The sequence below is a fragment of the Euleptes europaea genome, chromosome 3, assembly GCF_029931775.1.
Source record: "Euleptes europaea isolate rEulEur1 chromosome 3, rEulEur1.hap1, whole genome shotgun sequence".
NCBI classification, from domain to species: Eukaryota; Metazoa; Chordata; class Lepidosauria; order Squamata; family Sphaerodactylidae; genus Euleptes; species Euleptes europaea.
In genome coordinates, this window is record NC_079314.1 from 22,691,868 (window position 1) to 22,709,552 (window position 17,685).

Consider the following 17,685-nt stretch of genomic DNA (forward strand, 5'->3'; position numbering starts at 1 on the left):
AGATCTGTCTCACCCTTTCACAGCTCCATTCACTGGATTTAAGTGTCCTCAGATTTGGCCAACTTTGCTATTATTGTAAACAAGTGGGGACCCGCAATACTCGGGGGGGGGATCCCTCCCCCATCACAGCTCATTCCTCACACCTGATTTCCTACTTGCTGCTCAGTGGGGGGTGGGAGACACAGGGGAATCCCATTTCCCCCCCTCCCTTTGCCAAGCCCAGCACGCCTCCAGGACCCTCCACTGCTGCTGAGCATGGGGCATCCCCTGGTGTCCGTCAGAGCCAGCATCCTCCCCTGAGCCTGGGACAGCTGCCAGCGTCCCCCTCCGCCACTGCTGAGCCTGGGGCAACCGCTGACATCTTTCCTATCCGCTGCCGACCCCGGGCAGCTGCCAACATCTGCCGCCATCGCAGCCGACCCAGAGCAGCTGCTGACTGTCACAGTGGCTGGGCCCTGAGCGGCTCCATTCTCCTCTGGTAAGTGCATCGTCTGCGCATGCGCAGACAATGCAAATGTATTTGGGGGGATTTAACCCCTCTATATATTTTATTATTGGTATCAGATTTTTCTGTGAACATGGGGAGTCCTCCAGGTTTGAAGAAAAATCTTTTTAGCATCAGTGTAGCCCTAATCCATGTATTTAGGTATCTGCAGATAGGGGTCACACTTCACTGATAGATATATAGATGATCTTCATGTCTGCTATCTTGCATTGTTCTTTTTCTACGAGTGGTTTGCTTTGCTTTATTTGATTTTTTTTTAGTTTAGTTCTTAGGTAATAATTAAAAGTGCACTGCAGAATAATGCTGTGGGAGTCTTTGGATCACAAGGTTCATGACCATGGTTAATTTTAACTGCTCAGTCTGAAGACATATTCTGTATTTGAACCATGAGTGAAACTGGCTACCAAGGACAGACAGAAAGTGAAACTGGAATGTCATGTGCAGATCAGAAATACCAGCTCATGCTGTTTATTTTAATTAAAGCTCCAGCCTTTACACTTGTCTGGATGTAGGCCCCTGTCAGAACAGCGAATTACGAGCCCATCTGACTAGAGGTGTGGCGCTATGAATACTTTCCGCCACCAAGTACACATCGGGGAGAAGAATACTGGTGTACACACATGAAGCTGCCTTATACTGAATCAGACCCTTGGTCCATCAAAGTCAGTATTGTCTACTCTGACCAGCAATGGCTCTCCAGGGTGTCAGGCAGAGGTCTTTCATATCACCTACTTTCCTAGTCCCTTTAACTGGAGGTGCCGGGGATTGAACCTGGAACCTTCTGCATGTCATATCTGCATGTCATATCTGGCTTACGGCGACCCCTGGTGGGGTTTTCTAGGCAAGAGATGTTCAGAGGTGGTTTGCCATTGCCTGCCTCAGCGTCATGACCCTGGTATTCCTTGGAGGTCTCCCACCCAAATACTTGCCAGGGTCTCCCACCCAAATACTTGCCAGGGTCAACCCTGCTTAGCTTTTGAGATCTGATAAGATCAGGCTCGCCAGACTTGCAGATCAGGCTAGCCAGACCGACAGCGGCTCAGGCTACTCAGGCTACTCAGACCAGCAGCGGCTGTCCAAGGTCTCAGGCAGAGGTCTTTCACATCACCTATTTGCCTAGTCCCTTTAACTGGGGATTGAACCTGGGACCTTCTTCAAGCTTTCTGCTTGATATGCCAACTCTGTACATAGAGGGAATTTATTTCATGGGGAATTTTTTCAGCAGTGCGCGTCTCAAACACACAACCCTTGCAGCCTATGGTCCGGGACCCGTTTCATCATTACGCTTACCATTCGTAGGAACTTGATTCACTCTTGAGCTAGTGGAATAAAAGCTGTCCAAGTTTTGAAGTGCACAGAGTTTGCTGCAAGCCTGGAACTGGCAATATAAAAAGCTTCAGCCATAAGCCATCACTAGTCAGTCTGAATCCTCTGTCCTTCCTCCTCACTCTTTTTAAAATGCCAAACTGATGCTAGGAATCCAATGCCTGCAAAAATGAGCTCTCGGCATCCTTCTCTCAAAGTCAGTTCCACTATTCTGACAGCACTGTGTTTTGTTTAAAGGATGGCCATAAACTCAAAAGGTTCTGATATATTGTAGAATTAAGATAGGCTCCATACTAAATTGGCAATTTCCACCAATTAAAGCCCCCCTCATGTCGTTCTTCACGTCCCCCACAAGTAGCATTTTGTGGAGATCAGTGGGCTGCACTGAGAGGAGGGAGGCAGGAAAGTTCTGTTCAGCCATTGGGAAATTTAGTCTGAATCCAGCCCTCTGTCAAGGTGCCCTTAACCACTTCTGAGTCACCTTCTTAAGCATTCCTGGATTTAGCATCATGTGAACATATGAAACTGCTTTATACTGAATCAGATCCTTGGTCCATCAAAATCAGTATTTTCTACTCAGACCATCAGCGGCTCTCCAGGGTCTCAGGCAGGGGTCTTTCACATCACCTATTTGCCTGCTCCCTTTAACTGGAGATGCCAGGGATTGAACCTGGGACCTTCTGCATGCCAAGCAGATGCTCTGTCACTGAGCCACTGCCCTCTCCCAGCATTGACAGGTAGGAAAGCACTGCAGTACATAAAGTAATCTTGCAGGGATTTGGCTCAGTCTTGCAAATGTCCACTCGTCTGGCCAGCTCTGTCCAGCAGGTGACCAACTGAGTCCCCCCCCCCCCTTTGCCGATTTTTGTGCTTGCTTCCTGGAAGTTGAAGAGGGGAGAGGAGCAGCCTTGAGCTTTGATTCCAGAACTCTTTGTGTTTAAATAAGGAAACTGGACCTAGGGCCTTGCTCTCCCTTCCACTCTTGATGGTGCAAACTTCCTAGAAAAGACAGACAGACAACATTGAGCGCTTCCTTAATTCACACATTCTCTTACTAAAAGAATTTATCACATTTTCCCCCACAGTTTTAGATGGAACAACTTTTTTCTAGTTTGTCTGAACACATGAATACATGAAGCTGCCTTATACAGAACCAGACCCTAGGTCCATCAAATTCAGTATTGTCTACTCAGACCGGCAGGTCTATCGAAGTCAGTACTGTCTACTCAGACCGGCAGTGGCTCTCCAGGGTCTCAGGCGGAGTCTTTCACATCACCTACTTGCCTAGTCCCTTTAACTGATGCTGGGGATTGAACCTGGGACCTTCTGCATGCCAAGCAGATGCTCTACCACTGAGCCATGGCCCCTCCCTCTGCAAAAGGGGACAATGAGGAGGCTAGCCGCTAAGCTACAAAACATTGTGTCTATTCTAATTAGTAAATTACTAAATTAAAATAATGTATTTTGATTATTCTAACGTGGGGTGGAAATTTTTCCGATGGTACATTTTTCCATGGGAAATTTTCTGCCCTGCATATGTAAACAGAGTCTGTTTATCTGTAGTTGTCGGTGCTGTTGTGCTGCAGCTCAGTCATCTTAGTTGGGCTAAATACGGGATATGCAGCATGGCCAAACCGCAGTGCTTGTACACGGTCCAGGCTTGTACATGGTGTACTTGCCTTCTTTTGCTAACATTATTTAAGTATTGCCGGCATCTTTTATTTTTGCTGTCAATTCACATCTGACTTATGGCGACCCCGATGGGGTTTTCTAGGCAAGAGACGTTCAGAGGCAGTTTGCCATTGCCTGCCTCTGCCTGCCTCTGCGTCACGACCTGGGTATTCCTTGGAGGTCTCCCATCCAAATACTTGCCAAGATTTGACCCTGCTTAGCTTCTGAGATCTGACGAGATCAGGCTAGCCTGGAGCTATCCAAGTTAGGGCTGACATCATTTTTTAAAAGGTAAAGGTAGCCCCGGGTCATTACTGACCCATGGGGTGATGTCACATTCCGACGTTTACTAGGCAGACTATGTTTACAGGGTGGTTTGCCATTGCCTTCCCCAGTCGTCTACCCCCAGCAAGCTGGGTCCTCATTTTACCGACCTCAGAAGGATGGAAGGCTGAGTCAACCTTAAGCCGGCTACCTGAAACCGACTTCCGTCGGGATCGAACTCAGGTCGTGAGCAGAGCTTTTGACTGCAGTACTGCAGCTTTACCACTTCACTGTGTGAGAACCAGAACCATCCGGCTGCTGAGCCCATCCCATTAGAAGGAAGGAAATCGTTCAGGTCAGTCGCTTTCCAAGAACCCTGCCAGATGCTTTGTGTTGCTCTTTCTTTTCCCCCTTCGGCTGTGGAATTTGTAGCTGGACCTTCGGTGGGTGCAGCTCTAGGCGGCTCTCTCCTTGCTTTCCAGAAGAGGCTAGAAGGCAGAAAAGGGTGGCTGCAGAGTGAGAACTGGAGGTGTTCAGCCAGCTGCTATCCAGAGGGAGTGGTGTCAGGTAGCCTCAGTGCTTCGTTGGGAGAGCAGCTGCTGTTCTCTGTTCTCTCCGCCCTCCCACCCACTTACCCACAAACACACGCTGCTCTGCTGTCTGAAGTCAGAAGGCACAGTTGATGACAGCAGTGAGCTGATCCTCCGGTGATGTACTGTGGTCGTTTGGACCTCCCACTGTACCTGCATAAGGGGACGGAGAAGAGATAGCTGCTAGGAGGGGAAACGAACCCGGGTGAGTTATGGGCGTCCCACTCATTACTAATTTGCAAACGCTCTTTTGTTTCTTATTTATAATTTTCTGTACTTATTTATTTCTACCCTGCTTTTCGATCTAGAAGGATCCCCAAGGTGGTTTGTGCTAAATGATAGAATACAAGTAATTTGTGGCGCTTCCCCCTATGATTTAGCCAGTGGTCTGGGGTGGCACACAACTGAAACCCCAGTTCTCAACCCTTCTGAACGGTTCCATTGCCTTCCAATCTGTCTCACTTCCCCCGATTGGCTGGTCAGTTTCCAGGCTGCATGCTCTTTGCCTCCTTCCTCCGCAACTTCTGTTACAGCCGAGATGTTTATTTGGTTTCACGAAGCAAAGCATATTAATCACAAGGTTTGAGACGAAGCAGCAGCTTGAGTTGTAAACCTTTTTTTTTTTTTTTTTTGAGGGAAGCTGCTGGAGCGCACAGCACAGGCCCAATTATTTAGGTCCTTGGCCAAAGAGATTTCTTGAAGGATTCTAAGGAAGCGCCATAAAATCATTCATGAATATTTATTTATTTGCTGGACTTTTATCCCGCCCTCATCCCCAGGCCACACTCAGGGAGGCAACCAACAGATATTAGCATACAATTCGGTAATAATAAAATATAATTCAGTAAATGCACAGTTAAAAATTCTAAAAACATCATCTAAACAAAATCAAGTAAGTAGCAGACATCAAGGGTGGCGCTCATTACTAAAACATAGCCACAGTCGCATGGCGTCACTAGGTCAGCAGGGCCCCCTCCGTAGAAGAGTCGTTGACCAGTCATTAAATCCCCAACTACAGGCGTGGTGGAAAAGCTCTGTTTGGCAGACCCTGCGGAGCTCTTTAAGGTCCCGTAGGGCCCTGATCTCATGTGGCAAGGAGTTCCACTAGGCCAGGGCCGAAAAAGCTCTGTCCCCAGTGGAGGACAGCCGGATGCTCTTTGGGCCAGGGACCGCTAGCAAGTTGTTATTTGGGGATGGCCCAGGCTAGCCTGATCTCATCAGAAGCTAAGCAGGGTCAGCCCTGGTTAGTATTTGGATGGGAGACCACCAAGGAATACCAGGGTTGCTGTGCAGAGGAAGGCATTGACAAAACCACCTCTGTTACTCTCTTGCCATGAAACCCCTAAAGGGGTCGCCATAAGTCGGCTGCGACTTGAAGGCAATTTACACACACAGTGCTCTCTGGGGAACTTCCCGCTGATACAATGGTCCCAGACTGTATAAGGCTTTACAGGGCAAAACCAGCACCTTGAACCTGATCCAGTGTTCCAGCTGGAGCCTGCGCAGTTGACTTAGCACTGGCTGAATATGAGCCCTCGGCGGGGTCCCCGTGAGGACCCTCACTGCAGCGTTTTGTACCAGCTGGAGCTTCCGAATCCGTCTTGAGGGCAGTCCTGCATAGAGCGAGCAGCACACTCGCCTTCCGGCACCCGTGTGAACGGGCTGCGTGTTGCTGTGTACACTCGGAAGAGTGTGTGCACTTTAGGCTGGATGTTGGCAGTGCTATATGTTTTGGGAAATTCTTAGACTGCCTTTCCAGAGTCCTGCTTGAGGTATAAGGATAAAAGCATTAAAACATTTTTTAAAAGCATAAAAAGGTGCAAACAAAATCACTAGCAAAGAACTAGCCGGAGCATAAGAATGGTGCACTGCAAAAGTAGCATCCAACCTTGTAAAAAAATTAAAAAGCACCTGGAAAACAACATAGCACAGAACATAAAACAGCAGTCGTAGACCAACTGTCAGGCTAGCGGCAGGCCATAGATACAATCTTCAGTGAAAAGGGTTTATTGATCAATACACCTAATTCTGAACATGACCAAATCTGTGGACAATCCAGAGATTGGAGTCATGAACAGACAAGACAGATCTTTCTGAAGACCTGGGGGAAAGCCCCAGGTTTACTGAAAAAACTGAATTAAAAAAAAAAAAAACCTTTGGTGGGGGGGTAACTGCCCCAATAATAGAAACAGTGCCTGTGGCTTTAAAAAAACTAATACCCTCTCAGTGGCTATTGGAGTTGTTAGGCAACCACAATAGTATTGCCTGCCTTCAGGCTTTGGTTTCTGTAAGTAACAGGTGGGGTGGGACTTTCTGAGGCATCTGAGGGAGGTCTCAGTAGGGCCAGGCCTGTCAGTAACCACCAGACAACTTGCTACCGCATGACTCACCCAGAAATGGCTATTTGCTACGCCTTAAATAAGTTATATTTTCATTATCTATATATTTTATTTATCCCACCCAACCTTGGGTACCCAGCTTCTAGGTTGGGTTTCATTCCCCTTTTCTCGGCTCAGAGGGACGAAGGGCATCTTCATGATGGGTGTTTCCTTTTCCTCTTAGCTCTGGAGGCAGGATTTAATATTTAAATTTTTCCTGGCTTCTGAGGGTAAACGCCCCCTATGGCCAGTTCTATTTCCTGCCTTGATCGGGAGAGCAGCCTTTCGTAGCTCTCAGCTGCATAGGATTAGAAAAGCCTTATCTTTACTCTTTATATCTTCTTATCTATCTTATTATCTATTTCTCATCTAATACTATTCTTTCTAGTTTTCTGTCCGTAGGAGTTATAGAAGGGATAGTTTTAGTTAGCAGGATCCCTTCCCGCCAAAACAAAATGGCGGATCGGCAAGGAGATAATTTTATTGCATCAGCCGATCTGGATCCTAGCCTACTGCTATGCCTCTACCATCCGAGGCCATCCACCCCTCTACAAGTCAGCAGATTGACTTGAGGGCAAAAACAAAAAGAAAAAACGGCACAGGCAGCGGAGGAAAGCGCAAACGGGCCGTCTCGGCCGGCAACAAGTGCGCAAAATGCCTCGTAGAGGCAGCCCGCTCTGCAGCCACGCCGAACCGAAGCAGTAAAAAGCCCGCGGCGGCAGGCAGCACAAAGAGTTCAGCAGCGGCTGCTGCTCCTTCTCCTAAGCGCTTTCGGGCACACAGCCTGGAGACTGGCGGCTCGCCTTTGTCTCAAAATGCCCCGATTTCAGGCGCGGATCACACAATGGCGCCGGACGCCCAGTCCCGACAACTACTCAGGGAGCAGACCCAAGAGGCCGGCGGCTCGCACATGCCTCATGTCGTTTCGTCCTTAGCGGCTCGCCTCTGAATCAAGGATGGGAAGCGACAGCGGAGACTTCGCCTAATGGTAGGATCTCCCTTCCCCCATTGCAAGACGGCGGGCTAACGTTTCTTAAAGCGGAGCTCTCTGCTTTTATTAGGGATGCCTTCACGGAGGGTTTGAGAGCGGCTCAACCTGTCCCTATTCCAAATTTCCCTCATTGCTACCCAACCCAGGGAATGATTAGTCAGGGAACGCTTAACCAGACCTGTGCCAACATGGGATCTCATTCAAGCCAGGTTATTACAGGGAATGAGGCTGGTACCTCCATTGGGGAGGGCAGATGGCCCACTAAAGCAGCCCTTAAGGACAGTTCTGTCCAACAAACTATGCAAGGGGAAGAGGATGATGATTCTGTGTACTCAGGGGATGATAATAATGAAAGGGAAGACGAACAATTCAGTTCAGATGGGGAAGATATCATTGAACAACCCAAACAGTCCAGAGTCTTTAACACAGAGGAATTTCCTCTATTACTATCAAAGACACTGGCTGCACTTGATCTTTCAGATGACACTGAATCAAACACTCAGAGAAAAAAGGGAACAACAGAGTTTTTCCACATGCATGACACCCCTGATAAAGTAGTACCAGTACCAGAGTACTTTCTATCACTCATAAAGTCAGAATGGGAGAAACCTGTGGCCTCCAAACAATGGTCTATAACATCAAAGAAATTTTACAACTTAGATCAAAACACATCAGACATACTCAACGTTCCCCCGGTGGAAACACCGGTCACTACACACATCAGACCTGGTTACAGAGGAAGACCAGACATTGATCAGGGATCCTGCTGATAGAAAGGCAGAGCTAGCATGCAAAAAATCCCACGAGGTTTCAGCCTTGGCAATCAAGGCATCAGTGACATCAGCACTGGTTTCCAGAGCTGCAATAATATGGGCCAGAAAATTAACACAGCTCATTCCACAGGAGGAAAAACAAGCCTGTGAGGGAGTGACCAGACTTTTAAGAGCAGTATCCTTCCTGGCCGACTCAACATTAGACACTATGACATACGCAGCCAGAGCCATGGCAACCACAGCAGCCGCTAGGAGAGCCCTTTGGCTAGGCCCATGGCAAGCAACACACAGATCAAAATCTGTTTTAATGGGTTTCCCCTATTAAGGAAAAAGACTGTTTGGAGACAAGTTAGACCCCATACTGGTGGAAACCAAAGATAATAAGAAAGCATTACCCAAGAGCCTCCAAAAAGAATTCAGAAATACCTCAACCTACACTCCATTTCAGACTTACCACACACTGCAAAGATATAGGCCAGACCAACGTAGTGGTCAATGGAACCAGAACCGTAACTCCTTTCGTAGAGGAGGAAGGTTTAATAGAGGAGCAAAATTCCACACTTTCCAAGGCAACAAAGGGAATAAACCTGGCCGCCAAACAAAACAATGACGCCACACTACAACCTGTGGGAGGAAGGCTCAATCTTTATCAACCACAATGGTCAACCTCCCAACCAGACCAATGGGTACTCAATACAATAACGCAGGGCTACCAAACAGAATTCTCCCGCATCCCAACAAACAGACTGGTAACATCACCAACATCCAAAAACAAGGACAAATGTCAGAGAACCGCACAGGCAATACAACATCTGTTGGACGTAGCAGCTATAGAAACAGTGCCCCTACCAGAACGCTCATTGGGAATCTATTCAGTATTCTTCACAGTTCCCAAAAAAGATGGAGGATGGAGAGCCATCCTAGATTTGAAGTTTCTGAACAGAATTATCCCACTGAGACGTTTCCGAATGGAGACACTAAAGTCAATCACAGAGGCACTAAGACCCATGGACTTTCTAACGTCCATAGACCTCACAGAAGCGTACCTGCATATTCTCATATATTCACAACATCGCCGATTCCTGAGGTTCCTATATCAAGGATCACACTACCAGTTCAGGGCCCTCCCCTTCGGGTTAACATCAGCCCCAAGGGTATTCACCAAAGTACTAGTTACTCTGGTAGCAGACCTGCACAAAGAGGGAATAAGAATACATCCCTATTTAGACGACATACTGATATGTGCAGATTCAAGACAACGAAGCGCTCTACACACACAATTAGTGATAGAAAAATTGACAACACACGGATTCCTTATCGATTACAAAAAGAGCAAATTAATCCCCTCTCAACGACTGACTCATTTAGGGGCAGAGATAGACACTCAACAGAACACACTATTTCTCACAAGAGAAAAAATCAATCTCATCTCGTCTCTAGCAAAAAAGATTTACATTGCCAGGTCATCAAAACTCATGTCCCTTGCCAAGTTACAGGGTCACATGGTGGCATGCATACCCACTGTCCAATGGGCTCGACTCCATGCGAAACCCTTACAATGGCTTCTCAGACCCTACCAACAGGATATACAAAGGAAAAGGGATATCAACATCCTCCTCTCCAAAGAATCCAAGAGCAGCCTACTATGGTGGTCACACCAAGACAACCTGTCAAAGGGCCTCAGATACATCTACCCTGTTGCGGAACAGATCTACACAGACGCTTGCACGACAGGGTGGGGGGCCACATTTCACACACACATAGCCCAAGGCACCTGGACACCCCAGGAGCAGAAATTACACATAAACGCCTTGGAGATCAGAGCGATTTACAGAGCCTTACAGAGCTTCAAACAAGTTCAGGGCAAGGACATACTGATCAGGACAGACAATGTAGCCGCCAAGGCACATTTAAACAAACGGGGGATCCAGATCATCAGTCCTTCACAAGGAAGTGTTACCAATCCTACAATGGGCAGAGTCCAATCTAACATCACTCTGCAGAGCACATACAGGGAGTGACCAATGTGCAGGCAGATTGGCTCAGCAGGGAGGCACTCAGTGAGACGGAATGGTCTCTACATCCAGACATATTCCACCTTATCACACAGAGATTCGGAACACCGATAGTAGACCTGTTTGCAAACAGTACGAACCACCAGCTTCCACGTTACTTCTCCAGATATAAACAAGTAGGGGCGGAACAGACGGATGCACTGACAGCACCCTGGCCCAAGGGAATGTTATACGCCTTCCCACCCCTTCCACTCATTCCAAGAGTGCTAAGGAGGATACAAACATTGTTCATAGCACCGTATTGGCCCAGACGCCCATGGTTCCCCACATTAATACAGATGTCACACAACCATCTCTGGAGACTTCCAGACTCTCCGGACCTACTGATACAGGGACCAGTTCGCCATCCCAATCCAGGATGGTACAAAATGACCGTTTGGGTATTGAAAGGGGAAGATTGTACAGGTTAGGTTACACCGAAGACATAATTAATACTATTCAGGTCGCACGCAGACCCTCCGCACAGAGAATTTATAATTCAACCTGGAGGGCATTCACCAGATGGTGCAGACGCAAAAATATCAACCCACTCAAACCTCGAACACTAGGCATTCTCTCCTTTTTGCAAGAGGGTCACAGAATCGGTTTAGCCACATCCACCCTGAAAAGACAGCTAGCGTCGATAGCCACTATCGTTCCAAGAGTAGCAGGATATAAAGTGACCAAACATCCTCACATAAAATCATTCCTGAGAGGCATGACTATTATCGCTCCTCCTGTAAGACATAGGTTTCCCACCTAGAGCCTACATACCGTACTCACTGCACTCACAAAACCGCCATTCGAACCTCTTGCAAAGGTCGGTTTAAAATGGTTAAGGATGAAAGTACTGTTTCTCACTGCTGTAACTTCAGCACGTAGAGTCTCGGAGATAGGAGCCCTATCGGTTAGACCAGGACTGATCACATTTCACAAGGACAAGGTGGTACTTAGACACGACCACTCACTCATTCCAAAGTGCAACACAAAATTACATAGAGAGCAGGACATAGTACTCCCATCATTCTGTCCCAATCCAAAAACACCTATGGAAAAGACATGGCACTTACTAGATCTCCGAAGAGCCTTACATATATTCATGTCTAGAACAAAGGACATCAGAACATCTGAATCACTATTCACCAACATTTCACAACCAAAAAAGGGTAAACCCATGTCGAAGGCGTCTATCAGTCGCACCATTGCCTCATGTATAAAAACGGCATATAAGGAAAGCAAATTACCCGTACCGGGAGGCATAACTGCCCACTCAGTTCGAAGCACGGCCACCTCAACAGCCTTCGACAGACAGGCTCCCATTGAGGAGATTTGTAAAGCGGCCACATGGTCGTCTGTGTCTACCTTTGTACGACACTACAAGTTAAACCTTTACTCGTCTGCAGATGCCGCATTTGGTAGACGAGTGTTGCAGAGCATACTACAGGACATCTAACTCTCCCAGGGCGGGGACAGCTCTTGTACGTCCCATCATGAAAATGCCCTTTGTCCCTCTGAGCCGAGATAGAGCCTTGGCTAGTTACCGTGAAGGCTTCTTCTGCTCAGAGGGACGAAGGGCATCTTGCCCTCCCAGACATCTGTTACTAGTTGAGTTATAGTATTACAGTTAGTTGAAGTTCAGGTTTGTGTATTTAACATAACAGTTCAGAAATACCAGTTCCAGTATAATACCACATGTTTTTCTTAGCTTTTTCTACTAACTCTAAGGCTTGGAAAGTTTTGTAACTGGCCATAGGGGGCGTTTACCCTCAAAAGCCAGGAAAAATTTAAATATTAAATCCTGCCTCCCGAGCGAAGAGGAAAAGGAAACACCACCCATCATGAAGATGCCCTTCGTCCCTCTGAGCAGAAGAAGCCTTCACGGTAAGTAGCCAAGGCTCTTTCTCTTTTTTTCTTCTATATTTGCTACTGTTCAGCAGCAGCCACCCCACAAAAGCCAGTGTGATATGTTGGTCAGCGTTTCAGACTAGGATATGGGAGGCCCAGATTCAAAGCCCCGCTCTGGTGTGAATGCTCACTGGGTGACCTTAGGCCAGTTTCTCTCTTCCTCCCTGCCCCTTGTGTAACTTACTTCACAGGGTTGTTATGAGTATAAAATGGAGAAGGGAAGAATATTGTATAAATGAAGTAAATAAATAAAAATGAGAGTCGTGGGAAATTTGTGGGGAACTTTCTGCGTGACACTTTGCATCCTGCATCACTGGATGAGGCATATGGACTCTGGAAAGGCATCCTCTCTGCTAGCAGACTGTGCGCCTGTTACTTCCCCTGTCTGATAGAATGATGTCTTAAATGTTTGATTTGAAAAAGGGATGGAGGCCAGCCACATAGAGTTCATTGTGTGTAGTGGCTCCTCCACATGAGCAGCAGACTCTAATCCGGTGAACAAGGTTGGTTTCCCCCACTCCTTCACATGAAGCCAGCTGGGTGACCTTGGACTAGTCACATTCTCTAAGCCTCACCTACCTCACAGGATCTGTTGTGGGGAGGGGAAGGGAAGGTGATTGTAAGCCAGTTTGAGTCTCCCTTAAGTGGTAGAGAAAGTCAACATATAAAAACCAACTACTTCTTCCCCTTCTTCTCCTTTGTTGGAGGGAGGGAAACCTACCAGGCAAGCCCCATTGGCTACACCTTCACCTCTCTCGGATTTGACCGCCAGAAGGGATGGCGGCAAAGGGATAGCTGCACCGTTGATTCTCAAGCACCTTTTGCCTCTTCCCCCTGCCCAGGTATGGCTTTGTGGAGTTTGACGATGTGCGAGATGCCGACGATGCCGTTTACGAGCTAAACGGCAAAGATCTTTGCGGGGAGCGAGTCATTGTCGAGCACGCCCGGGGCCCTCGCCGGGACAGCAGTTATGGTTCTGGACGCAGTAAGCACTAACCTACCGTTCTCTTGGTGATATTTTTTTCTTTCTATTTGAAATGTAGCATTTTTTTAAAAATAATGTAATTTTCATTATTATTAATATTATTATTTTAAAGCTTGTTGTTTCTATTAAAAGTAATGTGCATTAAAACTTTTGTATTTTAATTGACGTAAATGAACTTAAAAATAAGCTTTTAATTTTTTCATTTGTTTTATTTTCTGTAAATATATGAATGGTTTTGTTTGTAAATGTGATTGTTTAACATAGACTTAACAAAGACCTCAATGTTTCAATTAAGAGTCCTTTGAGGCTAAGATGACTGACTGCCTGTTCCATTTGCTGACCCTGGGTTGCCTTTCCATGAGCGGCTCTTTGACCTTTGTGGCCCTTGGCTGATCCAAAAAGGAAGCCATGTGACGACCGCAACCTTTTCCCATTAGACGTGGGTGGTGAGGACCCCCAAGGGTTAGAGACAGATGTGATTAGACTGAAATAGGTGCCTGAAAACCTTTATTCATGCCAAATTTCAGAAAACTTTAAATCAATGTAAGTAACATTAGTAACTGACTATAGTGATTTGGTTAATTTTTTTGTTTCTTGTTTTTTTAAAGAAATGTTAATTTCTGTTAACTTAAACTTAGCTGCATGTTGGATTTTTAGTTGTAACTATAAAATATACAGCTGTATTCTAATATTCTAGCTGTATTATGTAATACACCTTTTTAATGTCTGACTCTGTAGTACATATATGCATATATATTTCAAAGAAAGGAGACTGTAGTTTAGACTAGTGGGTGGGGAGGATTTAAATGTATTTACTGGCATATTGGGTAGACTAGTTTTTTTTTCCTTTGGGAGGGGGTGGGTGTAGATTAAACAAGCGACTCCACTACCTTAGCTGAAGTATTTGCATCTGCTTATCGCCTCCTCAAGGTGGATATGGTTATAGAAGAAGTGGAAGAGATAAGTACGGTCCTCCGACTCGTACTGAATACAGATTGATTGTTGAAAATCTGTCGAGCCGTTGCAGTTGGCAGGATTTGAAGGTGCGTAACTGGTGGGCCTCTGCTGGTGAGGGTGAGGTGCGACAGCTTAAATGGCAGGTGTGTTCTGAACTCTTAGCTTCTGCCTTGGGCTCCACACAGTAAGCAGCCTTCCATATTGTTGGTTGAGTCCCTGTTCAGAATGGCTCTGCTACTGAGGCCATTTATCATGATGCTCGCTCAAAGCTGCTTTTTTAAATCCATTCTTTAAAATGACGATTCACAGTCCCGATGCAAGAGGAGAAAGTCAAACGAATTCCACCACCACCCCCTCCACTCACCTGCTCCTTTGTTTGCATAGCCATTAGCAATGGTCGTTTACATAGCTAAGCCTCGGCTGGAATTTTTCATGATTCCTTCAGTAAATGCTTCGATGCGGGGGCGGAGCAAATACAAAAGGTCGTGTTAAAGAGCTCTTAAGAAATGTGAAGCAGGTATGCAGCAGCTTCCACAGAGCCAGTTCAGTGAAGAAATAAAAAAAATACGCGGGGCACTTCAGCCTGGAACATGTGGCTAATTACCAAGCATAAACGGCCTGAGTGTAGGTACTGTCACACCTGACAGAGGGAACTTTTACTTTCGAAGGCTTATACCACAAAAATCTTGTTGATCTCTAAGGTGCTACTAGACTCGAATCTAGCTGTAGTACTTATGTGTTTTTCCTGTTATAACGGTGAGCCGCATTGAGCAAGCCTGGAGAGGAAACATAAACATTTTCTCAGTTGATCAATAAATGTGTTCCCCTGGGGAGAGTTGGTGTGGTATAATGTTTAGTGTCTCGGTTTAGCATCTGGGAGACCCTCCCACCCCCTTCTGTTAAACCTTCCTCACAGGTATGTTGTTAGAATAGAAGGGTAAGGAAGAGCACTTGGGCCACCCTGGGGAAGAGTGAGAAAACTGTGCTAGATGCACAGCATGATACCAAATTGTTTTGGGTGGTTAAAGCAAAAACGAACTGTGAAGAGCTCCAAAAGGATCTCTCCAAACTAGAGGAATGGGCATTAAAATAGCAAGTGAGATTCAATGTGAGCAAGGGTAAAGTGATGCATGTTGGGGCAAAAAATCCCAGCTTCTCATATACACTGATGGGATCTGTGCTGGCAGTGACAGACCAAGAAAGGGATCTTGAAGTGGTAGTGGATAGCTCAGTGAAGACGTCAACCCAGTGTGGCTGCTGTGAAAAACAAATTGCATGGTGGCCATAATTAGACGAGGAATAGAGAATAAAACTGCTGCTGTCATACTGCCCTTCTACAAATCTATGGTGAGACTACACCTAGAATACTGTGTACAGTTCTGGTCATGACACCTAAAAAAGAATATTGCAGAGCTTGAGAAAGTGCAGAAAAGGGCAACCAAAATGATCAGGGGGCTAGAGGAACTGCCCTATGATGAGCGGTTAAAACGCTTAGGGCTGTTTAGCTTGGAAAGAAGGCAGTTAAGAGAAGTCTATAAAAGTATAGATGTCTATAAAATTATGCATGGTATGGAGAGAGTGGACAGGGAGAAGCTTTTCTCCCTCTCATAATACCAAAACGTGAGGTCATTGCTGAAGCTGGAGGGTTCAAAACAGATAAAAGGAAGTATTTCTTCATACAATGCATAGTTAAATTGTGGAACGTGAGGTCATTGCTGAAGCTGGAGGGTTCAAAACAGATAAAAGGAAGTATTTCTTCATACAATGCATAGTTAAATTGTGGAACTCCCTGCCCCAGGATGTGATGATGGCTGCCAACTTGGAAGGCTTTAGAAGGAGTGGACATGTTCATGGAGAATAGGGATATTCATGGTTACTAGTAAAAATGAATACTAGTCATGATGCAGACCTAGTCTTTACAGTATCAGAGGAACATACTGATAGTATTAGGTGCTGTCAAACACAGGCAGGATAATGCTGCTGCAATCATCTTGTTTGTGGGCTTCCTAGAGGCACCTGGTTGGCCACTGTGTGAACAGACTGCTGGACTTGACCAGCCTTGGTCTGATCCAGCATGGCTTCTCTTATGTCTTTATGTGGCTTGCAAAGTGTGCAGTTTATAATGTGCTGTAAAGTGGTATTATTGTAAGTGGTGACAGAAGTGCGGGCTACAAACAGTTTTCATCAATAGGTACTAGAATGCAGATCAAGATCACCCAAGCTCTCTTTCTCTCCTGCACACCAACCTTTCTCTCCTGCACACGTCATAAAAGCCAAGCATATTGATTCATATCCATCATCTGATGGGGCAGGGTGGGGAGTAACATGCCCCCTCTGGATTTAGAAGTATAAGCCTTTTCACGGATGGTGTTCTTGTCTTTCCTCTCCTAGGATTATATGCGTCAGGCAGGTGAAGTGACATATGCCGACGCGCACAAAGGGAGAAAGAATGAAGGGGTGATTGAGTTCAAATCCTATTCAGACATGAAAAGAGCGTTGGAAAAGCTGGACGGGACAGAAGTAAATGGTAGAAAGATAAGGCTGGTGGAAGACAGACCTGGGTCCAGACGACGACGCTCTTACTCCCGAAGTCGGACTCATTCAAGGTAGGTCTGGTCATTCCCTGATCATGAAATCCATATGGCACACTTCTGTGGGCCTGCTAGAGGAAAACCCACGATGATGTTGGTGACGTGGAAGCAGGTGGGTGTTAAAGGTGTGCGCTTGTATTCTGTTTACATCCCGATCCTCTGCGGAGTTACTTCATTGCGAAGCCCTTTGATATTAACTGACTTAGGCTGGAGAACTCTTTAGGACTGCACTGCTAGATTTGCCCGTTTGCCTGGTCATGGATTTTGCAGAACTGGGCTTATCTTTCCATACCATATTCCAAACTGGGAATAATCTGCTTCATTTGGGATTTAGATCAGTTTTTTAGACAGTGAGTAGCAACTGCTTAGGGCTCCTTTGCTGCATCTCTTCAGTCCAGCATAGCAGGATGCAGCTGCACAAGTAACTAATCTTTCTCCGTTGCCAAGGGGAGAAAGGGACTTTCCATCTGACTTGTATTCCTGGCCAGATCTCTTTAAGTAGGCAAGGTGGGGCCCCCTGCAGGAGTCTTTGGGCCTGGCTGAGGCTCCACCCTGCCCTCCCCACCCAGTGCTTATCTTGATAACAGCCAGGAATAATTGCCACCCTCTGTATTTGTGAGTGCTACATGTTAGCGCAGGCACGCACTTGCGCTCTTCCAAAAGCTGCATGTTCTGGTGGAACCTCCTGTTTGAGC

General features: G+C 46.4%; 1 protein-coding gene across 1 annotated transcript in view; it reads left to right on the top strand.

Moving 5' to 3' along the window:
- SRSF4 (serine and arginine rich splicing factor 4) overlaps positions 1-17,685 on the top strand; it is a 213,580-nt gene that overhangs the window by 7,547 nt on the left and 188,348 nt on the right. The window contains exons 2-4 of the mRNA XM_056847638.1: positions 13,300-13,442; positions 14,373-14,485; positions 16,791-17,005. Coding sequence (XP_056703616.1) covers positions 13,300-13,442; positions 14,373-14,485; positions 16,791-17,005 — 471 coding nt within the window. The remainder of the gene's footprint in view (positions 1-13,299; positions 13,443-14,372; positions 14,486-16,790; positions 17,006-17,685) is intronic.